The 26,914-nt window shown below is 43.0% G+C and overlaps 1 protein-coding gene and 1 long non-coding RNA gene across 4 annotated transcripts; one reads left to right on the top strand and one right to left on the bottom strand.

Annotated features, from left to right (window-relative positions):
• The first annotated feature begins 1,702 nt into the window (after positions 1–1,702).
• LOC129736451 (uncharacterized) lies at positions 1,703–8,156 on the top strand. Its single transcript, XR_008733065.1, has 2 exons — positions 1,703–5,437; positions 6,326–8,156. It is a non-coding gene; the product is annotated as an uncharacterized LOC129736451 (long non-coding RNA).
• A 1,038-nt stretch (positions 8,157–9,194) lies between these two features.
• Positions 9,195–26,062, bottom strand: LOC102048374 (serine/arginine-rich splicing factor 5-like). 3 transcript variants are annotated; one of them, XM_055715325.1, is made up of 8 exons: positions 25,906–26,062; positions 23,388–23,526; positions 19,774–19,844; positions 18,936–19,022; positions 16,551–16,623; positions 12,637–12,710; positions 11,572–11,682; positions 9,195–10,699 (listed from the first exon to the last, which is right to left on the bottom strand). In XM_055715325.1, the coding sequence occupies exons 2-8, from the start codon at positions 23,511–23,513 to the stop codon at positions 10,417–10,419; spliced, it is 825 nt and encodes a 274-aa protein (XP_055571300.1). In that variant the 5' UTR covers positions 23,514–23,526; positions 25,906–26,062; the 3' UTR covers positions 9,195–10,416. The 3 variants fall into 3 exon arrangements, with proteins under 3 accessions (XP_055571300.1, XP_055571301.1, XP_055571302.1); XM_055715326.1 differs by having other exon boundaries at positions 16,551–16,620; XM_055715327.1 differs by lacking the exons at positions 9,195–10,699; positions 11,572–11,682; positions 12,637–12,710 and adding an exon at positions 13,388–13,699 and having other exon boundaries at positions 16,551–16,620.
• Between the last annotated feature and the right edge of the window lie 852 nt (positions 26,063–26,914).

Below are 26,914 nucleotides of genomic sequence, written 5' to 3'. Positions count from 1 at the left end.
ATACCCTGGGATAGCATTCCCAAACACTGCCTTTCAATTTTGTTGCTTATTCTTGGAGAACTTGGAGCCGAAATGGCCTGAACATGCTTCTTGGAGTAAAAAGCAGAACAAGTGAGCCCAGAATGTAGTGAAGGGGAACTGCTCTGCATGGTCTGAGGCTCAGATACCCTTGCCCCTGGAGCCAGGGAGATGGCTGTTAGCAGGCCAATAGTGTTGTGTGGATGTTGGATGATGGCACATAGATGGAGGTGCGTTGGCAATGTGCTGTATGAAGAGCAAGAGCATTGCCAGTTCTGCCAGTGCTGTTCATAGAACAGGGCTCAGGGTGGATGGCCATCACAGTTAGGCTGAGGAAAAAGCAACAAAGTCTGTTAACCCAGATGAAATGGATACTGTTGAAAGTAGCCTGTGCTGTTTTGCGCAAGGTTTTCCAAATGCTGGGAATGTCCATGGGAAGTTGGGCTGATTGGGAGCTCACCTCATTAGCATTTCTGTCTTCCCTGCTTTTCAGTCCAGCAAGTACCAAGAAGGACAAGGCAGAACATGCTGGACTCCTGGTAAAGACAAATAGGATCAGGGAAATCCAAGACCAGGGCTTTGCCACCTTCTCTGGACCACAAAACAATTAAGCAATTTACCATCTTTTTGCCATGCTGAGGCAAAGGTCCAGGCAGTCTGGGAGCTGATCCACTCCTCCAGGAGTCTGGAATTTGGCTGTTCTGGCCTTAAGCTCAGCGATCTGGTCTCGAAAGATAAACACTTCACGGACCCCAATTCAGCTCCCAGGTACCAGGGGTGAATCAAGAAAGCCAGCAGAGTCCCCTTGCTGTAAAAGGGCTGACAGTGAAGAGGAACTGGGCCCTGTCACTGAGGGTGGGGGCTGCTGTCTGGGGGTCACCTCTGTGGAGCCCCGACATTGGCAGAGGACTGGAGTGTGGGGTGGCTGCCTTGGGGATCTGGCTTGTTAAGGGCCAGAGGTCTCTGGAGTGGACCATGGAAAGGCCCACCTGGCAAGAGAGCCCCCAGCCAGCCCGCAGGACAGCTGCCAGGGAATAACAGCCCTGTTACCAGAGGGATGCTTCAGGGCACTGGGTGGTAAAACATAGCAGAAAACTTCTCCATTCAGAAGTCACACCCAGACAGCAAGAAATTTTCTCCAGACCAAGCCAAAAGCTATTTCCTGAAGCCTCTTTGTCACCAGACTCCTCTGGAGGAATGGCAGCATGCAGTGCGTACCTGGCACTAGCGGGAAGCAGGGCCATAGCAAGACAAGAGCACAGCCTCCACTCCAGGCAGCTCCCGTGGGCCCGCACGTGTCGGGAGGACAATGCTGGGGGCAGCTAGCTACTCAGCAGACAGTTTTAAATTTCTCAGTCTACTGCAGAAGACAAGCATTTGCAAGCTCTCGCTACTCCTAAGCCTTGCTAACTGCTCTCCTCTCAAGACTAGCCTGTGTAGGTTTCCTGAGTGGTTAGTTTGTGGTTTTTACCGTCACAATTTAGTATCTGGATCTTAATTCAACCTCTCCATAGCCCTCCACTGCCCTGCCAGAGGTCACAAAGGTGGGCTGCTGCAACAAGGCTTTTACCTTTGGCAGGGCCCAGGCTGTTTCTCCTTCCTCCAGAAGACAGACCACACCACCCCTCCTCCACCCAACCACCTCTCCCACCCTCCTCGGTGCTATTTAAGCACTTAGCAGGAACGAGCTACAGCAGCACATCGTCCATGTCAACCAACCCACTGCCTTCGAGGCGAGGCCACAGCTGCATGTTATCAATGCTAATCAACCCACTGCCTTCATTCCTCTACAGTGGGCAGCTTGGGCCCTTGGTAAAGCTGCACTTCTGAATCCTCCAGAAGCTGTTGTGACGACCTGGGGAGCTACCCTGGGGCTGCAGCTGGGCTGGAGGAACCGGTGTGCAGCCCTCCACGTCAGCCCTCACTGACAGAGGGACTTCCAGGGGCTTGGGGCAGTGCCAGGGAGTCAGAGGGATGGCACACGGTGTATCTGCAGACACAGAGGTGGCTTCCAGCAGGTCCTTTTGAGAGAGCTGCACACAGCTCTGCTCCTTGGGTGATTTTTGAGGTCCCCTGCCCGCTCCCCCACCTCTTCCTTCCGCCCCCCGGCAGGTGAGCCTGCAGGAAACCACGCGAGGAGCACGGCAGTTTCCAGCGCTGCGCCCAGGGTGCTGTGATGGTTTTGTGTGTGCGCGCGTCTTCTTTTTCCACCCAGGCAATGGTTTGGGTCACCGGGGCTGTTTTAAGATGGGGTTTGCAAGTTTCTGCTCGACAGGGTATTTCCTTGAGGCAGTGTCACAGCACCATCTGGTGGGGTCCCAGCCAACCGCCGGCAGGACAGGGGCTGCTCGTCTGCAAACGGTGGTGACGAGTGGGCCACCCTGTGCGCAGGGTCGCTCTGCCCCGAGCGCAGCCGCAGCAGGGGAGGGGGCCCTGCACCCCCTGGCAGCGGGCACGTCCGTGGGGGCAGAGGCGGCACCTTTGGCCGTGCTCGCGGTGCGCTGCGCTGGCAAGAGCTCGCCGAGAGCTGAATACACTAGCCGGCTGCCATGCTGCCAAGTGTCCCCGGCCTCGTGTGCTTGACGTGATCTGTCTGACAATGAGGTGTGCTAACCCTTCCCTCGGGGGCTGCGCTGCAGCTGGCACTCGGTGCCCTGAGATCTAATGGCTTATGTACTGGACAAACCCTGCCGTTAGGCAAACTGCACCGTCACGGTGAAGCAGCAAGTGGGGCAGCTTTAGACCCAAGTCCAAGACAGCGGTGGCTGCTACATAGCACCACAGCTTCTTCACCGTAAGTACAAGCATAAACCACTCTCACCGCACTCTTTTTCCATATACATCTATCACTGTTGCTCAGGTAGTATGGACAAATGTAGAGTAGGAAATGCGCGGTGCAGGTTTGCAAGGTCTTAGCTAAGTAAATCGCTCATCGTTTGTGAGGTGCTCACTGAGAGATTTGGGGTCTCAAAAGTTATGTACCGAGTATCATCCATTATCACCGGGAAATATAGCATAGTGTGATCATTCTGGTGTTCAGGAACAAGAGATAGGAGCTGCTGGACTAAAAGTAGTTCAGGGAGAGCGTGTACAATGAGCAGATGTGGATTTTAGAGCATCCAAGTGCCAAAACTGGGAAAAGGTAAAGCAAATTGAAACAAACGGAGGGCAGGTGTGGGCAGAAAGCTTGCAGGTTTTGGCAAACCTGGAAGACCAGCATACATGATCAGCAGCGGTTCTGCTGTGCTAGTGGTTCAGCACAGTGCTAGAAATAGGCTATGACAATTTGAAGGAAAAGAACAAGGAAGCTTTTTAAACAGATAAGAAAATTTGATTTTTTGAGCACATGACTTTTCAGTTAGCTATTCACAGGAACTGGCAGTGATATAGAGAACATGGCAATGGCCATGTGCGTAAGAAACAGTAGAGGTGCTTGCTTATACTTTTTTGTTAAACAGCTGGTGTGATCTGAAGCTTTACTAGGAAAACAACATAGAAAGAAAAAAGCCAAGTGCAACCAAAAACACCACTTCAGGCTGAAGCACTAGATGCTGTGTTTAACTCCAGCTCTGGTAAATTCTGTCTTTGGCTAGAGGCACGGAAGGGCCAAATACTGATTCTCTGGTGGCCTAGTCAGGCACAGGCTGCTTTGGAGAGCTCTGGCTGGTAGCCGGAATGGTGCTGAGGTGGACTTCTGATATCTCAAGGCACTTAGGAAAATCCAGAAGTCACAGCGGTGAGTGAGATCCACAGACCCATTCACTGAGTTTGAGGAATAAATCTTTCAGCTGTAAGTGTGAAATGCAAAGATTGCATCCCATTTCCTTTCTTTCCCTGTATATCTTTTTCTTACATCTCCTTCCTGTCATTGCAGTGCCAGTGTACGTTGCACCAGTGCGACTCTACCCCCCAGCTAAATTCTAACCCAAGTTTAAACTCCAAGTTTGGAGTACCTCTACTTTCATAGCTTTACAGTGGGAGCATTATCAGATTTTAATAACTTCAGCTATACTATGGGTGCTCACTTCCTTTAAAAGAGTGACCTGCTACATCTTACCTCTATGAACCACAAAGTAACATCCACCAGCCTCTGATACGCAAGGAGAAATCTGTTGCCTTAGAACACCAGAGAGCTGGCTCTTGGGTAAAACAAATCCAGCATGCAGGTAGGATCCTGATGAACCTGGTCTCCAGTGATGTATCACACCTACATACATACATACAGAGCAATTCTTGATCTGAACAGAAACATCTACTCTAAGCATATTGATCTGGATTTTTCCAGCTCAACCTGCCATTGCTAAATGCGCACACAGTGCAAAGGTTTTCTGGAGCGGAAAAGGAGAGAACAGGGAAAAGACGACATTCGTCCCTGGTTACAGGAAAAAGTCATCACACAACACAGAAGTATCATTCATTACGAGTGAAACACTGTCTTTTAGCTTAAGCCCTTCCTTAATTTTGAAGAGCAGATTTTATCATACACTCTTCTCTCCCTCATCGCTCCCTCATAGTCCTAGGCCCAGCAAATCAATAGTAGTGATTGTCCTTCAAGCATCTTGAGACTACTCAGACATACAGAGTTGCCATTAGCTGGTACATACAGTGCATGATTTGTTTCTAACCAAGGTCCCCAGCCTGCTAACCCTTGTACTTTCCTCTTAGTGCTGACTCTATCCAAGGCCTGAAAGGCTCCCTTATGGGGAGCCAGTGTTTCTGCTCTATCCCCTTCCTTGAAGCTGACAGGCATAGAACGCTCTGCTTGTGCTGCTCCCCCCGCTACAGCCCTCTGCCAGGCATAACTGCCAGCTGATCAGCATTATTGTCCTAGCAACTCACCCCCAGGGCAAAAGGCTAACAACTCTTGCAGGTTTGCAAACAGAGGGGATGAAGGGGTAACTGATTGCAGGGCTGGTAAAATGGGAAACATGCCCTCAGGTCTAGTACACACAGAGCATTTAGTCTTCCAGCAAACAATGGCTAGGGAGGGGGAGCGAAGGAAACGGACTGGAAAACACACGATTCCAAAACCCACGCAAGAAAACTAAAGCCACTGAGGAACGGTTCGGCACTCAGCTCTAGCGTGAGGGTGCAGCAGGAAGCGCAGGCAGAGTGAAAATCTTCCCACCTCTGAATTCATTATCGCTGACTCTGCTAGAGCAGCGGCAGAGCACTGCGGGTACAGATCCTGGGGCACTTCTTACTACTCGGGAGTGCGCTGCTACTACACCTCACTTTTGAAGGAGAAACTTTTTCTCTCCCTAGAGGAAGCAAACCCTCTTCTCAGCCCGTTTCATGGCTCCCCAAGCACCGGCAGCCGCTAGATGGCACGGGTCAGAGCTGCGTCTGTCCAGGGAAGGATCTCGGCTCTCCCTGCGAGCACGTTCCTCCTCCCGAGCCCCTCGGTTTGCAACCACGGGTAAGTACCCCCACCACTTGCTTTCCTTTTCTCATCTGTAAAGCAGAGATGTGATGCGGCCGAGTAGTTTATCTTCACAAACTGCTGGGATACCCATGGATGAAGAGCCCTGTGTTGATGTAACAAAAATGTAATTAATAATAAAGTGCCATAAACATCGCAGAAAACACTCTTATTTTGGGGGTATGATGTCACCAGTTGACAAAATGCAACTAATTGCAGCGCTCAGCTTTCAGCTGTGCCCTGTGCTGCAAGCAGCTACATGCTGTAGCATAGCAGTTGTATGCTGTAGCATAAGGCTTCCCCTGGGAAGAAAATGTCCTGTGGTAAGAGAAGCACAAGAAATCGGGGACAGAAGGAGAGTGATGGTGTTCTGTTTGGAGACTGACCACTTGGAGAGCAGAACAGGAGGATAAAGTTCAGAAAAATAGGATACTTGTTTGTGAGGCAGGCAAACAGAAGGATTGCAGGGGAGTTGCACCCCCAGGTCATAATTCCACTGCCTCCCTCCCAGAGAGGGCTGGAAAAAGCAGTATTGCAGGAGACCCAGGTACCCACTTTTTGTGATGTAATTGAATTGGCTTCTGGAGGATTGGATGAGCATCAGAGCTGGCACAAGATGGGGGGCAGGCACAGGGATGGCAGCTTGTCTGGCCAGCAGCAAGCTGCTAAATCATCCCAGCTGTATCGCCCAACTGCACCCTCAAGGTTCAAGTGGAACCTCTGAATCTGATACAAGTTTAACATGTGTATTGTCTCATGTCATCTCCATTTGCTGAGGAGAAACTTGTGCAAACTGCCTTTCAAGGATCAGGTTAGCAGAGTAAGGTAGGACTAATGACAGATTTACTTGTAGATGCATGACTGCAGAACTTTTGTTCCCTTCAGCTTTCTAGGGCTGGGAGTAGCAGCTTTCTGCCGGTTGGAAGGGATGATTCCCAGCTTTCTCATGGAAAGTGTCAGATGTTGGAACACGCTGCCTGTAGAATATATGACTTTAATACTTAAAGAAGTCTATTTATGGTTATTTTAAAGTGGAGCTTACATTCCTGTGCTCTGTAAAGTTGGAACTAAGGCACCTGATATGGAGAAATAATTTGTTCCAACAGAGTATAAAAATGTTCTATTTTTAAAAATAATCCGGTTTCTGAAATACACCAATAGTTCAGCCAAGTTTCAGACTATAATGTGTTCTGGAAAAAGTCTACCAGGCAAGACCCTATCTACTCATCGGCTGCCTACCTGACCCATAAATACTATCTTCTCAGAGGAACACAGGTACAACTTCAGTTTTTAGACCTTTGGCTCTTCAGCGGAGCACCAAATATTTTTAAGCAAAACAAACATGCGTGCTTCCCAATTTGTTTCAAGATCGCATGCTGGGGGAAACCTCTGAATCTGAACCATTGTCACGAGTATAAAGATCGCGCTCCCTCCTGCGGTCTGTCTATACCAGTCTTTGACGCTGCAACTGCCACCTGTCAAAGCTCAACTCCCTCTTGTCCTTTTTTCCCTGGTCATGGCTTCTGTCTACCCCAGACGCTCTTCTTCCCTCTCAAGACTTTTCCACACTTCTGACCACCAAGCAAGTACTTTATTCAGGCTGCTGAACCGTCCTTTTAATCCCTCTGCACCAATTTATATGCCTAAAACTACAGATTCTGGATTGGGTTTGCTCCAAGTTGAGGTCAGACATGACCAACTTAAGAGTGGCACAATGAGTTACACTTCATAAAAGCAATTAAGTGTACACAGGTAGCTCACTTTACATGTCAGGTAAGGTCAGAACTTTAAACCCCAATGAAAAATATAGTTTTCATTTCCAACTCTACAGTGCGCCAAAACAGGGCTGTGCTGCTCTGAAACCTGTGCAAAATTGTTAGGACTTCCTGATAAGATAGTCTTGAGGTTTGGTTTTGGTTTTTTTGTTCTTCCCCCCACCCCTCAAAGGCAAAACAAAAAAAAAAAATATCCAAGCTGCTATTCATAGTCTGCCCTCTTTAAGAAAAGAAAAATAAAATAAATTTGGTGACACAGCAGGAAATGGGGAAGGGGAAATCAGACCACCCTTCTACCTTTTCCCCCATGGTACATTTTAAGGGCTTAAGCTTTTCTGATGCAGAAAAAGCCATGGACAAGAAGTCACGTGCATAATAAATAAAAATCTGGGCTTCAAAATCCATTATTTCTCCAGGCACTGATATACCAAAATAGACAACTAAGAGCTGAGTAACCATGGACTCAGCATCTCCTTTAAGAAAACTGTTTTCAGCTGCCATAAATTCCTAGCCTTGCCCTTCAAATAAATATTAAGAAAGCTGCCAAGTTCACATCTACCATAAAAAAAAAAATCTTTCCCTAGAGAATGATCAGATTTAATATTCTTAGGATTTCAAAAGCTCACCTTTTCCTTACCTAAACACCTTTGTGCACCTTAGGGGAAGAGAGCGCCACTGCTTGCCACCTTGAAAAACATGTAAAAAAATTAGAGAAAGGTCTATTTCCATTGTGTGACATTGCACCTGTACCACCACCCCACAATCTGCAGTCCTTACTTACCTGTTGCTATATTTAGAAACCAGGACTACAGTTAACTTGGATGCAGCTGTGCTGGCAAAGATGTTTAAACCGCTACTGTGCCAGCACAGGAAAGAAATATCATTGTAGGTGTTTCTACACTAAACCACTATCAGTTCAATCACACAATTGACAAGTTTTTTTTTTTTAAAAAAATGTACTTCTAGGCAGTGTTAATAGCAACACCTATGGGTAGACTGGGCTTTAGGTTCAGAAATAAGTTCTATGTATTCATGGTTACAATCGCAGCAATTATAAACTTGTTTATACCCTCAAGGTGTTTGGGTGCAAAGGGGAGGCTGGTTCTTTGGTCTATATTCATCTTTCTGTTGCTACTGCTGACTGAATCAACAGAAAATTATGGAAGGGAAATGACACTGTACAATAATAAAAAAAATTAACAAGATCTGCATTAGTTCTATATTTAAACAATTTGCAAGGTAAGCATGCTGTGGTCAGAAGCACTCAAGGTCTCTGATATCGAGCTTGCCAATCTCAAAGGCACTAGGCTAGGCAGTGGACATTTTTAGGTTTTTTTGGTAGCATGACAAATCTACCAAAGCAAGCAACACTGACATTTAACACAGCTGAACATATCCCAGCTGTGCTAATAATTAGTCACATCTAGCAAGATTCCTCTGCAAAGTGATTTCTATTTGTTCCTTGGGTTCTTTCTGATGTGCTAGCCTACTCAGATCACGTTAAGCCAAACACGCAAAGAACATGGTAAGCAGTAATCTGCTCTAAAAAGGCTATCTGTATCAGCCTTGAAGCCTTAGATGCACAGAAGCGGTGTGGGCAACAGAATCTCTGGAACCACATTTCAAAAGTGACATGGGTTTACCTATAGGAAGATTCCAACACCCATGGCCATTTGGTTGTTGGTTCTTCTGCTGGTGGACAAGAAGGTATCACGCAAATCTGTCTGCAAGGACTGCAGCAAGACCACTATTTGCCATCCATTCAAACAGGCACTGATGGCCATGACAGTAAAATTCTATCTTGTCCTTCTATTAGTCAGCTTCTGGTTACTTACATGTTGTAATTGGTTTCTAGTTTACATTTTGCTTGCTTCTATTGTATTATCAGTACACGGTCAAATAAATTTCCCTGTGATGGTTTCCAAGATTGTATGACGTGAACAACAGCAACAGTAACATTACTAAACAAAACTGCAAAATAAGCCAGAAAAAGTTTTTATTTTAATTAGGAATGGTACATTTAAACACATGTAAGACTTTGGGATTAATTTACATATTTTTCCAAAAATGTTTCCCTTGATGATACAGAAGTTAAAAAAAATTATCTAATTCCAAACGATAAGAACAAACAGTACTTGCAGCGGAAATTTCTATTAATCAAAACAACTGTGCATTCAGGAGATTTAAAGAAATTACCCTCTTTACGCTTTACCATGATTCACTTTTCCTGTCACAACCGACTACACTTTTCCTGGGATTTTTTTGTTGCTGTCATTACTAAAATAACCTTCCTTTCCATCAAGACTATTGCTAGTCATACACACATTATTCAGTATCATACTTTTGGGTATGAAAGCTATGTCACTTTATAAACATCAAAAACATGGACATGCATATTGACATTTCTGTGCAGTTTTATGGAGTCACTTGTCAAATAAGGCCTCTACATACAATACCACATACTACTGAATTACTGGAAAATTATTATAATGGATTCCCAATAATCCTGATATCTGGATGGTACATCTCATTTTAACAGGAAATTCCAGCTTCCATTACTGCTTAACATTATATTGATTCACTATCCAAATGAGTAATATTCAACTAACCAATGTGTATTCCTGAAAGTCTGTTGCAAATTAAGCATATTATCAAGGTAATTTAAAGCTGGAACTTAAACAGCCTGTTAAGCCAAGCAATGGGGAGAAAAAGTGAACTCTAAATTCAGCTGGTCCATCCATTCTCACAGAAAAGTAGCCACAGAACCTTAAAGGAATAAAATCTATACTTCCTGTTCTCAGATTTAATACCAAGGACAAAAGCTAACGTAGTATTTTGGAAGTCAAAGGCCTTTGGAGGTGGAGGGGGAAGTGAGGGGCAAGAGAGGGAGAAAGCAGCATATTGTCTCATCCCATTACCTCAGCATTATGTGTACATAATGTATCTATGATAGAAATGTTTACTAATAGCAGGGGAAAAAAGTAAAAAAGACTTCCCACTCCAGACTTCACTGAAAGGAGAAAGCTGACAGCCCCTCCTCACAGAGATGGCCTACTTGATGACAGGCACTTTGGCAATGTAAGAGGAGGTTACCCTTTCATCATGTTAACTCTTCCCCTCCCAGTTCTCATGTAAAATTTGTCTCAAGTCTTCAAGAAACTTGAGTCAAATTAAATGCATTAATACATCTCTAAGAGCAGGTTAACTACGGCTATGAGTAGAGCTCGATCTAGAACGAGATTTTCTTTTAGACGAAGAGGGAGATGGGGAAGCTAGCAAGCTGGAGCGGTGGCTCTTCTGGGAGTAACTCTTTTTAGGTGTACGACTGCGAGAACGAGATCGGGACCGGGATCGGGACCGGGATCGAGAGCGAGACCTGGACCTTGATCTTGACCTGGACCTGGACCGGCTGTCTGATCTGGAAGATCCTGTAGACCTGGACCGGCTGCGAGATCTTGAGTAACTCCTTGATCGAGATCTGCTTCTAGAGAAACACAGTACAAAGCTACAAAGCTGTAGTCTCACCTCCTAGTAGATTTAAAGTACTCAAGTTCTCAACTATTTTGCAGGCACAGCACATCCATCTGAACATCTGAATGTGCTATGCACAGCACTCTTGTTATTTGAGAGTACTGCTAGATTGCTGTTTTCCTCCATCACAACAGTATCTTCTTAGGCCAAGGCCAGCAGAAACTGCTAGCCTTGACATTCTTTGCTAGCTTGGCAAAATATGAACTGCCTAATAAAAGATGCATTCCCCTCCCCCTGCCAGGAGGAGACAAAAAAATGTTTAGCCAGTTTTCAAGAAAAGTACAGAAATGAAAATTCATACTGGTGCTATTTTTTCTCTCTAGAAACACCCATGTAAATTAGTTAGGGTTTCTTTCAAGACTCTAGAAAAAGTCCCTAAAGGCATGGAACACCAGCACACTTCAGGGTGTAAGAGTTTAACACCTCCTCTAGTCATCTGTCCATTTTGTCATGAAAAGAAAGGGATTTATTTTTGAAAGACAATGAAAGAACAGCAGCTAAACAGGTTTTTTTAATGACTAAATGGCAGAACTACTTTAGGAATAATGAAAACAATCTATTTTATTCATAGTTTTTTAAAAGTCCTTTCATTCAAATATAAAATTTTATTTTTAAAGAAACCCACCTCCTTACTCTCATCCAAAAATGTTCTATTTATGCTGGTTTTAGCAAGTTAGTTCTTATCTAAATCTATTTACACTGCTAGAAAGTGGTTCTGTGCTGCGGTATTTAGCTTAGGGGCAAAGAATTAGGTAATAAAACTTAGGCATTGATACTACTGAAATCCATGCCCTCAGCAGAATTTTATCAGATCAGGTGACATACCTGTGCCTTCTGTGATCTTCAGTCAGTTTAATTCTGCGCCCATTCAGCTCAGTGCCATCCAGTTTTTCCAATGCACTCTTCATATCACTATAAGATGCAAATTCCACAACCCTATATATACATACCATCAGGAAAAAAAGAAAAAGTTTCAGAGAAACTGAAAAAGAAGAACAACTTTGGGCCTTTTTCAATCTGTTTATTCACAGCTTGATGTTTTATCTTCTCAAAGCTAATTTTTAACTTGGTTAACAGGAAAGTATGACACTAACAGTCCTAGCCTTTCAAACATTACAAGCACGCTCATCTGCAATGAGATGGAGAAAACGCAGGAAGCTACACAAACCTGCACCAGCTGAGGAAGTATCTTTCAGTCCTCTACTAAACTGCATTCTAAAGTGTCCAAGAAACAAAAACTTGGAGACTCTCCTGCCCTACTGACATTTTTAATAGTGAATAGAAAAATCCCATGGGTTTAGGGTTTTTTTCCCTAAAAAAAAGTATATGTAAGTTGCACTTGCTCGCATTGGCCCTAGAGCACTCTTGCCAGCACAGCCACTCTGTTCATATTTCCCTCTCTCCTGCTTCTCTGCAGCAGTTTTGTAGTCTGCAGAATTAAGAATTGTAGAGAAGGCAACTAGGTGTTCCCTATTGGTTACATTCATTTCCTCTGACTTTGACTGTTGAACCAGTGCAAAGCAGCCACACACAGGAGGTATTTTAGCCTCAGGAGTCAGATCATAAATGATTATACATATCAAAGTTAAAGACAGCAGAACTCAACTGTTGGAAGTTACCCTCCCTTCCCTTCCTGCTTTGACAATTTTTTTTTCTTTTTTAAGAAACATTCTACTTTGACACACTGTAGAAACTGAGTTCAATACCACTTCTGAACTCCTACTTACTGACAGTTTGGAGTTTTTTGTTTTGTTGTTTGTTTTTAAATTGGAAAAAATTCAGCATCTAAGCCACACCATAGATTCGTGTTTCATTTACTTTATATTGCCAAGATAATCTTCCTTCAACAGTTTCAGTTATCATACAGGTATAGGCATAAAATGAACTTACCCTTCATTCCTGTTGTTTCTGTGTGCATCCACATAGGTCACCTCCCCTGCTTTTCTCATGACATCTTTCAAGTCCTGCAGCAGAAGTTAACATTTTAGTCTTAAACAGGACACAAATGAGTCCAGCTAGTAATACCCCCCCCCCCCCGAAAACTTTCTCTGCTAAAACCGCTTAATGCTTTTGTATTTATATATATCTAAAAACATGTATGATTTCAAAAAAAGTTTCTGAAAAAGCCTATGTAACAGCAGCTGCATATAGAAAGGATCCCTCATTTTTACAACTGCAGTGAATAAAATATTGCTTTTAAAATAATGCTGCATCCCAAAACCATCTATTATGAAAACACAATGCAATACTTTAAATACCTACATATGCACTGAGATCAGAACTATAACAGATGAAAAGCAACATAGTATTAAATTAAGATTTTCATGACTAAACCCCCAGTTAAATGACAGTCCCACATACATAGACAAATTCATTCTATATGCTCACCTCCCCCAACTTCACCGCAAAAATTAAAAGCAAAAAGGTATAATTACTACATAAACAATATTTTTACATAGGGAAATTTTTTTCTTATATTTCACTTGGAATATCTGTCACACTACAGTGCTACATCAGTAGACACCCTTGTATTTAACTTAATAGAGGCTAAAGACACAGACACTGTAACATTACTTGCTCAGCAATAGGATAAAGTACAAACAAATAATGCAAAAGGCCACTAAAAAGCTAAACATTTGTGTAAGTTAAAGCAGTACTTTTACCAAACACTATCTGGTATTTTATAATCCCAGACTACTTACCGCAACATGCCACAAGTGGCAGATGATATAAGAAGGTACCTTAAGCAAAGAGTTGCTTGTCCAATACCTAGCTGGCCAAGAGGAACTCTCTTACATGAGAAAGGCAGAGTGATGGCTCATAGCAATATGCTTCACGGAGGTACCAGAGGCCCTGAAAGCACTGGACATAGTCTCCAGTCTCCAGAAGTGGCTAAAGAACCCGAGGATGATCTGTGCTAGCCAATCGAGATCAAACCCAGGCAAACCAAGATCTAGATCGCCAAAAAACAGGAGTGTCATAGGAACCAAAAAGAAAATTCAGAACAGGCCAAACCCTAGAATTTCAGCCACTAGAAAACCCCCAAATCTTTGGTTCTTTTTCCTCCACACAAGAAAAATGAGGGTTAACCAAATCAAGGTTGTTAGAAGAGGTTCAAAATGCACTTGGTTAGACATATGCTTGAGGAAGAAAAGACTATGAAACAAAAAGCCAAGAAAAACTTAAGAACATTTGCTACAGAATATAAGAAGGCTTAGTTTTATCTAATCTTTCAATTAAAATTAAATCGTTTTATTTTAAAAACTGGCATATGCAAACCAGTAACTATTTTCCTTGTTTCACGTGTGCTTAACACAAAGAAACCTTAATAGCAAACGAAAAATGGGCCCTACAGTACCATTAAAAGTAACACTTCAGTCTCGGCATGTTTATCCTAATTCAGAGATGAAGAATAAAATTTGGGCTCTGCTAAAGTCAATGACAACTTAACCAGACCAGGACTGGTAAATCAAAAGGAAGTTAGAAAATGTTAACCTACATAAATATTTTCTATTTCAGTAACTTTAGGCTTTAAAACTGAACCCCCCCACAGACTTGCCACACTATACTCTGAATCCTAAGGATCATCATCACCAAATATAATTTGTAACAGTAATGTCAACACAAGTAAGGTGCCAACGTTATTGCTTAAAAGACCGTAAGTGTGCATGTGTTATAAAATCTCAGAGTAGTTGCTATTATTAGGGGAATGTTTTAAAGTTAACTGGTTTTACTTTATCAGTGGAAGAGTCAAATTTTATCCTAAGGTTCCTGTTCTGGTTCACCTTAAACAGCAAAAGAATACCCTGCTGTCCTTAACAGAAAAAGAAAATAAGGTGTAGGACAATCATAAATAGGAAAAACAGAAATTAAAAATTACACCTTGATGTAACACAGATCTACTTTTCCCAACAGCTTGAAAATTTACAGATTCTGAAAAACTAATGAGGGTGGTTGGAAAGCTCTAAACACACAGAAATACGTTTGCTAAAATAAGGAGAATTCTGGCAGTTTGACTACTTAGATATGAGCTTATAAATGAGCAATAATAGTCAACAACATGAAGAAACTGATCTGAATACAGATTTTATTTGTGGTTGGTTGTTTTGTTAGGTTTTTTTTAAAATATCCCAACACAATACCTCTTAAAGGAGACAAGTTATCAAAGCATGGGGATCTGCACACATACAAGATGAAATTATGCGTGTAAGTTGAAAGCAAGGTTCCATATCAATCGTGCTTGCCAGAAGCTCAGGGATAAGAAAGGAAGAACAATGCCACTACTGTTAACATATTGGCTATTTTAATCTGTGGTGTAAGTAGCATACTTAAAAGCAGTTAAAACACTGTAGTCAGTATCAAAGCAGTACAGCTTCAAAACTAAATGAGGCTTGTGTATGGATGTTAGCTTCAAATGATTTCTATTTAGGCAGGTATCAAGAAGTAACGTCTCTTACGCTAACTTAGCATATATTTAAAAGAGTCATATTAAAACATTTAATTAGAATCCTAAAGATTCATCGGTATGAAATCTGAATTGGGTGGGCTTCAGTCTAAAATGGTAAGTACACATAAAGCCATTATAAATATTGACAAGTAAAAGAATTTTACAGAAACAATTTTTTCCCCCCAAGTTATGAATTTAATGCTGAACATCCCTATAGGATTTATTCTCCTTAACATTCCATTCTAGCTTACTTCTCTGGTTCCTACTGTCGTTTCTAAGCACTGTGTATTATAACAATCTCTTCATAAACATAACTGCGTAGCATACTCGGAAGACATTGAGATGAAATCCAGTTGCTCATCACCAACTCAGAAGCTGTTTTTTTAGTTATTCAATAATTAACACAACTGTACAATTACGAACCTTTTGAACCTGTCATGCAGAAAGTAAACAAACCTAGTTCAACTGTTTATCTGCATGGACTGTACCCAAGCTCTTATGGAACACATCAGCGGAGCTCCGGGCAAGGCAAACAGCCTCCTCACACGAATTTAGCTGCAAGACCAAGGCTTTGAACATTCATGATGTTCCACTGCATCTTTCAGTACACTAATTAAAGTATCTTTATTCAAAGAATACAAAGGTTAACGAACAAGACTAAACTCCACTATTCACTCAGCTCTTGTAAAAGCATCTATTGCTATGCCCTTAAAAAGTAAACTTTCTGTAGACTGTATACTATGTAGAACACAACTAAAGGAATTGATTATATAGTTATTCTGTTACAAGCCAGCTAAAAATTAGCAAAACCTTAGCAAGGGGTGTGGAGAGAAAAAAAAAAAAAAAAAAAAAAAAAAAAGATGGCAAGAAAGCTTCAAAAGACAATTATTTAAAGTTTGGGGTTTTTAGAAAATACCTACAGTAAGCTTTCTTGTCACAAAAATATTTTGCAAAACATAAGAAAAGACTGTAAATTTCACTCAAAACAAAGGCATGCACTTCCAGTTTTAACAATCCAAAAAGGATGACAATCTGAATGGATGCTGTGCTTCAATAATTTAGAAACAATCTACAGCATTCAAAAGTTTTATCAGCTGGTAAACACAAGTAAGCAAGAATCAGTTCCCAACTACAAAATCTAGTTATACAACTATCTGCACAGCTGTGAAACAAAAGACTCCTTTAAGCTTTTAAGCATTCAAATGCTAATTTTTAGCAATCACTTAAGCTTTTTTGCTTATTTTTTATTCATATTAAATATTTATGATGGCTTTATTAAGAAACCAGGCTGACAGCAGTCTTACTTCCAAGGCAGGAAAATAAGGTATAAAAAAATGAAGTTAAGAGGTTAACTCACCTGCCAGCTGATACGGGATGAAAGGTTTTCAACTATGATCCTGTGTTCAGTACGAACAGGAGGTCCATACCTGCTAGAAGCATTCAGAGGAGAAAAAAGGGAGAAAAAGTCTCCAGCGTAAGGAATTTAGAACTTAGGAGATCTGATGTTTTCTATAATTTGCTGAGAGATTTAAGTATTTTCCTTGTTGCTGGTCTGCAGATTGGATTCTCCCTACTCAAGATATATTTAGGACTCCGCTACAAGAAGAGAGCTGCTACAAGGGGATTAAAAGGAATTCTGACGAAGAACTTTGTATGAAGGCAGCCAGTATAGCTGCCATTTTTAATAGATACACTGAAATAAGTGCCTAGCAAAATGAAAATAATGTAAAGAGAATTATTTTAACTTTGGTGTTTGATAGGCTTGGCTCACACATCTGGTTTTGGAGAATACTAATGTAAAGGGCAATTATTAATTTTTTTTTTTTTAGTTGGTAGGGTAAATTCTGCTTCACGTCAGAGATGGAAGGCACAATTTAAAAGCATCTTAGTTCATGCTTCTAAATTCCAAATCACTTGTTAGTATTTATAAATGTCACCATGACCTATATGAGGTTATTTTTGTGGGTAAAAATACTTTTATTTTAGTAAAATGAGAGCTAGATAACTGTTTTTCCTGAAGTAACTGTGGCAATTTACAGTTCCTGAATGAAAGCTGATGCTTTTTACTTAACCAAAAATTAAAAAGACCCTCTCAAAAAGGAAAATGTGGCTTGAAAGTGTTCATACGGAAAAGTAAGGCATCTGGAAAGAACACTGCCCTTGCACGTCATTTCTGTTCCCAATCCTAGTCATTCTGAATCCAAAGGGATCTGAGAACTATGGAAAAAGGTATACCAGCCTTTAAATAAATAACGCAGGATTCTAACAATGGCACTATTTATATTACTACAAAAAGATTCAAGAATCATGAACACTGACCTTACAGAAAATTATTCTCATCTTCTCCTCCCACAGAAACATAATCCTAAATTGTGCGTATTGATTTGTACACTGAAGCATAGGCAATTTCATTTCAGTGCATACCTCAAAGTGTCCCAATTTTTTTCAGAACATCCAGATCTTCCGGGCATTTAAAGAGGTCCCACAGTCCCAAAACTGGCAGGCTGAGTCTCATTTTTCCATTATTGCAAACCGCAGTCTCTTCCTGTCTGGCATCGGCAGTCTGACGTCATGAACATGACTACAACGTCAGATGCCCACGACCTTCAATCACACTTCCTACTTTAAAAGTCCACTTTTAGCCTGGACCTCGGACCAATTATACCGCATCAAGGTTACTGCCACTAAAGAAAAAATAATCTAATTAGCATACTTGCATATGCAAATTAGATGTTCCAGACACTGGTTTGTAACCGGCAGCAATTCTGACCTTGAAACAAACGCAGAGGTTTATGTCAGTTAAGTCTTCATCTTTCTTCCAAACTCTGCTCTGCATAGGCCACAGCTATAAATGTTTCTACAGAGTAAAATATTCCATACATACTTGTTTCACACAGGCAGATACCAAGTACAAAGGTGTAATGTGTAGTTTCTTGGCAGAACATGTGCAAATCTGCAGAACTTTCACAAACTCTGCTGCAAGTTCACACAGTGTTCACCACTGGCTCAAATCCCTGAAAGTGAACAACTGCACAAACACTGTATGTCCACTACAGGTATTCTAGATAGGAGCTATGTCCTGTTTTTCAGATTCCATTGTCAGACAGAGGCTCTCCATCAGCAAGACATCTGTTCAGTCAGCAAACTTAAGTCAATTGGTATTTAAACACTTCTGCATGTGCTAGTATCTTGTGCCCTAGCACTGTCTCTCAAATACAGTTCTTTTGTATGCTGTGCTGAAGTAAGCATTTTGATAACCATACAACTGGAAATGTGAAAGCTTGGTTAGACAGTAAATATCTTGAACTACTACTCTATAATAATTCTACTTAGCCTGTAAGCTCAGTTTAATGCCAAAAGCCTCAACAAAGAAGCTCTGGTATCTTTCTTGATTTAGGGTCAAAAACAGCCAATCCAACTGCAGCACTACTCCTTCACACCACTTACACAACAGTAGGAAGCAAGACCAATGTAGTGCCTACAACATGGAGAGGGAGCATTTTATAATGGGTTTATGAACCTCTGTGAGCCAGTTAAACTGCTTTTAAATCCACATTCTCCTCAGGCAGAGGAGGTAAATGATAGTAATGGACCTCCAAGGTTTGAGAACATGAAAGTTCTTTCGTGAAGCTATAGAAGGAAACAGAGCTGGATCCCTAACTCCAGCCACAAGAAGAAAACAGTATTTCAGTACAGTTCTTCAGCTACTGAGTTTGTAAGACACAGAGTCCAGACCACTTACCTAGATCCACTCTGCGACTGGTAATAACTGAACCGTTGTGGGAATCTGCCCCTTCCCCTTCGGGCTCGAGCATGCTCAATTGTAACCCTTATGATAGGAACAAAAAAACAAACAAAAAACCCCACAAACTTTGTTTGACACTGACATACATCTTTTGCAACTGGAAGCACACATGCACAAACAAGAATTACTTTGCCCTTGCAAATAATGATTTATAACAGAGTCACTGGCGTTTCTTAAAGAGCCAGAGCAGTGGTATTCTCTTGTCTCAAATCATCATGAGTCTGTAATTCAGACTGAAACAATTAAATTTGCTCAACCAGAGCCCAAGAGTAATCACTAGTAATCAGAGGGAAAAGAGTACCAAAATGATTAACAACAACCTACTGACCAAAAACCAGCTCCCACAATCGAAATACTCTAACATGCAACCAGTACAGTCCACATTGTTGCAAACTGAAGGGCAACGTTCCAAATGATGAGAAGCTAGCATCACCTTATTTTCTGAAGTCAACAGACAGATAAGTAATAGATATATAAGTTTAATTCACTTTTACTAACATTTCTAGTGACAAGACCTTGAGTTAGCTTTGAAGGAGAAGTAAGTGCCACTGGAAAAAACAGTGAGCCCTGCTCCAAACCACCCCTCCTCCAGCCATGTCTTTGTGCCTCATATAAGCCTGCAGCCAGGATCCCAATGAATCCCTTTAGATAAAGTTATGAACACTGTATCCCACCCCTGAGCCACAAGAAACATGTCACAGCACAAGCTAATGCATTGTATTTAGATGCAAAGCACTTTTGCTGTTCTTAAGGGAAGTTACAGTATCATGCTTACCTTTCATCACACAACTCTTTACCATTTAGTTCATAAATTGCATCATCAGCATCCCGGTGGTCTTCAAATTCCTAGAAAGAAAATAGGAATAAGAAAGTATTTTCCATCATATGGAAATTTTCCATCCATTCAAATGTCAAAACACATTTTCTTTATAAATTTTACATTTCTGCAGCAACAGCCAGAACACTGAACAAGGAAGTAGATTCCATTTATGACTGAAAAGCCAAGATGTTCCTGTTCACGACCATTTCTTCTCCTTCCACCCTGCAAACTCCTTTTGCCTCCCTCCATTGTTTCAGTTTAACTATTTCCAGGACCTACACAGAAAAATTACCTGGTTTATTACAGAAATGTTTAAAATACTTTTCGTGAGAGAGGTGGGGAAGTTACTTCAAGGTGTACAGTTTAAAACACAGGCCTACATACAGGAAAAGCCTGTACAACACTACAAGCTGACCAACTGCAAACAAGAGCATGAGAGCTGTGCACTCCCAAACTTTTTAGAGACTTCTGGGCTGATTTAATTCTTACTGAATTGCCAAAGAGAGTAAACCAGAAAAAAAACCCTTCCTATTTTTTTTCTGAGCTAATTCAGCTCACTAGTCTGGCAAAAAGGTGCCTGAGTAAGGAAAGTAAGAAACAGACACCCCTCTTCAGAGTAGCACTGGCCACCTGTGGGTCTGGATCACCTATAATATGCAATTCCATATACTGTTGCAACAGAATCTGTCACCTTGCTTTTGGCAGCAATGCTGCCTCAGTCAGCCAGAGTAGCCTCTGCCCACTACCCAGCCCACTGATTCTTGGCAAAGCTGTTTGTACAGCTCTGCAGGAAACTAGGTCAAGAAACATCCAGAGGAAAAACAGCAGACTTTGTGCAGGAGGTGGGGTGAAAAAGAAGCGTTACTTTTCAACGAGATCAGCTACCCAGGTAGGTTCATTATGTGGCTGAACAACCATGGTAACACCATGTGAGGCAAGAGGAGAAAGGAAAAAAAGTAAGCAGTGGGAACAAGCAGCTGGGTAGGGACTGCTTGAACCAACAGTGTGGATGGAGAGGAAAAAAAAAGTGGAACTGCAGTTTGAGAGCAATGAACAACAGAGAAGAAGCTTCTCAAGTTGAAGAAAGTGTTTGCATAACTATAAACAGCTTTTCAGAAGCAATACTGGCTTAAGCAACCTACCCCTGTCTGCACTGAAATCTGTTTCACTATGAAGTGAAACATCACACATCCTTGCATGATGCAGATATTACCTTGAGAAAATTAATTTAGGCCCAGCATTTAAGAGTAGCAATAGTTAGCATCTACAACTCCCCTGATTTCAGCTAGTTTCTAACAAACTGAACATCTGCAAGTCTATCTAGCTTTACATACTAGCTTTATGGTCTGAAGTTTGAAAATATTCTGCAATAAAGTCCACAAAATTTAAGTAAATATAGTTAGTTTCAAAGATCAAGCAGTGATTTCAATCAGGCACAATGAAACATGCTTTTGACATTACAACAATGTTCAATCAGAATAACTTGATTAATAGGGTTTTTAAATACGTATTTTAAATAAAAAAAACAAAGATGAACTGACAGCCCATGACAAGTGAGGTACCACAAAGGATAATGCTATTCAATGTATTTATAAATGATCTAGATGACAGAACTGAGTGCACTCTCACCAATTTTGTGGCTGACACCAATGTGGGAGGAGAAATAGATATACCAGAAGCGTATCTATTTAAGTAAAAAACACAGACAGACCTTGATAGGTTGAAAGATTTTATCAACAAGAAGCGCAAATTTTAACAAAAGAGAAATATGAAATCCTGCAGCTGGGATCGAATAAACCTAAGCAGCTGAACACGCTGGGTTCTGAGTAGCTGGAGCGTAGCTCTGCTGAAAAAGACATGGACAATCCTTGTGGAGAGTCAGCTAAGCATGAGTCAGCAGTGCGGCCTTGCTGCAATGAAAGCAAACTGCATCCTGGGCTGTTATCAGGAACAGTACAGCCCGCAGACCAAGGGATGTGATTATTCCACCCTATTTGGCATTTGTTAGGCCACACCTGGAACACTGTGTCCAGTTTTGATCCCTCCAGCTCAAGGAAGACATTGAAAAACTGGAGTGGGACCAGCAGAGGGTCATCAAAACCGATCAGAAGGTTGGAGAACAAAGAAAGGTCGAGTGTGCCGTGTCTGCTCAGCCTGAAGAAAAGGCAGCTCAAAGGGGGTCCAGTTAAAAGTCTTCCAAAACCTAAACAGTTACAGAGATGATGGAAGTACTCTCCTCATGTAGGGGCACAGCGACAGGATGACAGGTGAAGGGGCAAGTGAAGTTTTGTTCAGATGTAAGGAAAAAAATTCTTCATCATGAGAACAATTATTTTTTTTTTTTTTTAGACACAGTTATGGGACAATTATTCAAGCCTGTTAGTGAGCTTTGAAAGAAAACGCTTCTGCCTAGGAACTGGAGAAGAGGAGGGAGGGTTTGGTGACTCATGTACCAGAGCTGAACAGAAGTTATGCCTGAATGAGTCAACAGCCCTACCCAAGAAAAGAAGAGGAATGCTCAGAGAAAGGCCATTGAGAAACAGCAGCAATGGGAAAGGATACACTAACTAAATGCAGGTCCATGTCTAGATCGGCCGTGTACCTTCAGACTTTAAGAGGCAGGTATTTACCTACTGCAGTCAGCAAGAAGTAGCTCATACTGCAGGGCAATGAGGAACTGGCTCATGTAGGAGTCAATACTCTTATGAAACCAAAGTAGGCAAAGCTTGTGGTTTTGTTCTTTTCCCACAGCTTCACCCAAGGATTGATCTTGGCAGAACAAATGACATGTAAGCCTGCCATAGGCTGCCCTGTGAGGGCAGTATCAACCTTTCCAGTTTGAACTCTGTGCTGCAGAACAGATAATTCTCAGTTCTCAGGAGAAAATAGTTAAGAAACAGGTTGATCAACTTGGGAACCTGTAAAAATTTGGACAACGGTTTAGGAGCACAGAGCTCTAGAAAGCAGTGGTAGGAAACTAAGATCCAATGAACTGTGTGTGCATTTCATTTAACAGTCTAACAGACCCATAGGCCCTGTGAACATATATTGATGGTGAATAAGCCTAAGTTTAGCTGCACAAGAGTTAAAAGCTGTGCTGCTTAAATCCAACAACAAGCACCTATTACAACACCTGTTGCCTCAGCCAGCTCTTTGCTCTTATGTCAGGCCATTATTTCGAGATACAACCAAGCTGAGCAGGAGTGAGAAAGGAAGATAAGTGGTTCTTATAAACTTTTCTGCAGGTTAAGTCTTTGTCAAGTTTTGTAATGCTATAACAGGGTATTTATACTGTCTTCAGAAATAAGGGATAAAATTTAAATCCATGGAGGACTATGATCAGAAAATGTATTTAATGTACCTAGAATATTACCAAGATTTTGAGCAAAACCTGGCTAAAACCAGGTAAAACTATAATCCCAACATCTGAAAAGCAGTCTGAAATGTGTATTAATATTTGCCATTTCCCACTGCAACTATTATTCTCTTAAAGACCCTCCCTTCCTTGACATCAGCCTAGCAAGAATAGTACCTGCAAGCAAAAGAAAGGAAAATAAAGTATTACTTACCACAAATCCAAATCCGTTTTTTAGATGGATTTCTCGTATGCGTCCATATCCTTTGAAAAATTTCTCCACATCCCGCTCCCGAGCGCGTGAGCTTAGGTGTCCAACAAAGACACGGCAGCCACTCATCTTAAGGTTGATGCTAAGAAAGAAAACAGCACTGTTTATCAGATTAACCAACTTAAAATAGGGTGATTAAGATCACTTCTGTATCTCAGAAAACTTGGTTAAACAGGATTTGATTTTATTGTCCTCCCAGTATATATATTACAAACCCAATTCTCTATAGCCAGATAAGTGAGAAAATCCTGTCTTACTGACTTCTAGCAGAACCTACACAAACTCTCAGTTTTGTCTTTTTTAGTCATGTAATTTAAAGACTTAATGCATCTGAAATTATGTTTTTTGTTTGCTGTTAAGACTAACAAGGCTTTTGTATCACAGAGCATGATAAAAACCACTCTATAAGCTCCAAGATACTGGGTTAAGAGCAGTTAAAAAAAAACCACCACCAAAACTGTTATGCTAATCATTGGAAAAACAACATAAAACATTCTCAAACTTTTGCTTTCACCTGAAGGAATTGTTGCAATAAAAGTTGTATCAGCATCCAAAAGATAAAGAGTAGTCAGAAAATTATTTTCATTTGCACTAGCCATAAAATACCTTATTTTGACAGTCTATCAAGTTATGAAGAAGAAACATTTTGTTATTGTGATATTTCAACAAAGGCAAAACCAAAGGCTATTTTGGACGTTCGGATTTTCAAAACTATCTACTGATCCAGGATACATACTCTGAGATATTTTATGGAAGCTCCAATGTTTACCTTGAGTATGTAATTATTTTTTTTTTCAGTTTATGTGATTTAGAAATTTTTAAGTTCTTGTAACTGGAAAATATTAACTATTAGGCTCAGTGAGCTTGCTGTCACACAAAACCCAAAGAATCCAAGCTCTAAGGAATTGAAACACAACGTGATCTTAAATTACAATACTGGATTGCAAAGCAGATACAGTAAACAGACAACATATCAGGTCAGCTGTGAAAGTAATTCAAGACAATTTGAATACAGTATTTTGAATTAGTGTGATTTAACTTCTGTGTTAACACCCACTAGGTTTCTATTGATCAACTTCTTTATTCAGGCCCACTGTGCCACTAGAAAAGTGCCAGAACTTCAGAAGACAGTGTATAGGGCTTCTTATGGGGCAAGGGGTAGAAGTGTGCCAGCACTTCACATCGATTAACCTAAATTGTCCCCAAACTACTACCTAAGCCAATAGCTATTGGATCACTTTCACATGAAGTTTTTTGTGCTTCCCCTACAAGAGCCTATGCTGCCTTCTGTAAGCACTGCCTCCTTTGTGCTCACACTTGAATTTTTATGCCCGCATGGAAATCCAGCTCAGACCGATTCAGCTCCCTCGCAGAGTTAGCTAGTCTTCCAAGGGATCGTTTCCCGGATGCATCCTCACCACACTGCCAAGGCCAGCAGTGGGTAGGTATTAAGGGAAAGACAGGCCTTTGCAGAGGAAGGCCAGACTTACATAACTACGTACTTTAAACACTCTAAGATCAGTCACCTCGGCAACGGCACTCATTTTGGGTGCAACACAGCTCTGACAAATTAAAACGACTGTGTAACTGCTATTCAATACTTTCAGTTCTTAAGTTTTAGGAAAACAAAGTGGGAAGAAGAATCACAGATGGAAATTAACATGGGCGGATGGAATTCATTCGCAGGACGGCCTGCGAAACCGTCACAGATGCAGCATAAAACATGCAAACTATCCGTCCATGCATTATTTACTCAACCAGCTGGGAGCACAATGGATGTGATATCTGTATCGACACCCGCAAGTCGCAGAGCTTCACAACGTCGTTCCTTGCACAACGCAACCGCGGCTGCTCATCGGTGACTCACAAGACACCACATACCGGCGGAAAAGCCCTCGGGAAGCACGGCCCCGCAGCGAAAGGCCATCTGCTCGTTCGGCTTTTTAAGAAGCCGAGACGGGACGGGGCTGCGCTACACTGTCCGCCTCTCCGAGGCGGGGGGACCTCCTCCTCGGGTTCACGGCCACCGAAGCACCGGGCCGCCCAATGGCGATCGCCCCTCCGGCTCTTCGCAGCGGACGCGGAAGCTTCGTGCTCCCCATTAGGCCCCGACGGCTCCCCAGCCCTCCCTCCGAGCGGCACCGCCGGGCCCAGCCCTCCCTCCGCACCGCCACGGGGCAGCGGCGAGGCGCGCCGCCCCCCAGGGCCCGGTGCCGTCGCGCCTCGGTTACCCGCCCGCCGGCGGCCCCCCGCCGAGCGCCCGGGCCGGCAGCGCTGCGCGGCGCCAGCGAGGCCTCCGCCGGCAGCTGCCTTCCCCTCAGCGCGGCGCCGCCACAAGAAAGGCCTGGCCCGTCCCCGCCCCGCGGCAGGGCCCGGCCGCAAGAACCCCGCTCACAACTCAGCGCCCGACCCCTCCCGGGCCCCCCGCCACCGAGCGAGCCAAGGCGGGGCAGACACGCACCGTCACCGAGCGCTGAGTCCTGCGGGCCGTGAGGAAACCACTCTTCCCCGCCGCGGCGGCAATGGCTGCCGTGATCCTGCCAACGACCGACACCGCCGCGCGCCCCCAACGGATACTGCGCAACCGCCAACGCCCGACTCCAACTCCCAGCGTGCCCCGCGCAGCCCCGCCCCGCCCCGCGCGCGCCGGGAGCTGTAGGCGCTGCGGGCGGCCGGGTGGCGCCGGGCCTGGCCTGGCCTGGCCGCTCTCAGCTGGAGCGGGCGCTGCGGGGATGAGGGCTCCCGGGGAGCGGTGTCTGGCCGGGAGGAGAGGGGCGGGGGTGGCAGGCCGCGGCCCTGTCAGGGTTAGCTGTGGGGCCGAGGCCGCCAGGTCAGGGAGAGGCCGAGGTCGCGCCTGCCGCCACCAGGCCCAGGCTGCGGGGCGGGAACGCGCTGGGAGCCAGCGCTTGGCGTGGAGCCCTCTGGAATAAACCACGCTTCTTCCCCAAGGAAGCCGTGCTGTGCCTGTGCATCCTTGGCAACCTGCTGCAGTCCCCCAGACGTTGTACTTCGTGCTGAACTGCGTGTGGCTTTTGACCAAGACATAGCAAAAAAAGGTGGTTATCAGGCTTAACAAGCGGACGAGCAAAGGCACACGGCCGAAGAGTTCATCCGGTGTTACCCGTCAGCTCAGCAGCTACAGCTCTGCTAACACAAGTTCCCTGCGGCCAGCCCTGCCTATCCAGAATTACCCGGCTTTGGATAAAATCGCAGTACTGTTACTGTCGCTGACACCAGGGGGAAACCTTGGGTGGGGAAAAGTGGCTCGCACGGAGATGCTAGGCAGCAGTTTTTCCATGCACATACAAGCAGCACGCTACTTTCTGGTTTATCAGTGTCTGAGATGAACTCATTTTAGGGAGTTCCTGCGGTGTAGTTCATGACAGTTCACAGTATGATGATCGAGATAAAAAATGTTACCTGTTTCTTCAGTATAGCATAGCTGGTAAAATCTTAATTGTCCGGATGCT

The sequence above is a fragment of the Falco cherrug genome, chromosome 7 (assembly GCF_023634085.1).
Source record: "Falco cherrug isolate bFalChe1 chromosome 7, bFalChe1.pri, whole genome shotgun sequence".
NCBI lineage: Eukaryota > Metazoa > Chordata > Aves > Falconiformes > Falconidae > Falco > Falco cherrug.
The sequence above is the reverse complement of the archived record's forward strand: the minus strand, read 5'-3'. Positions and strand labels throughout refer to the sequence as shown.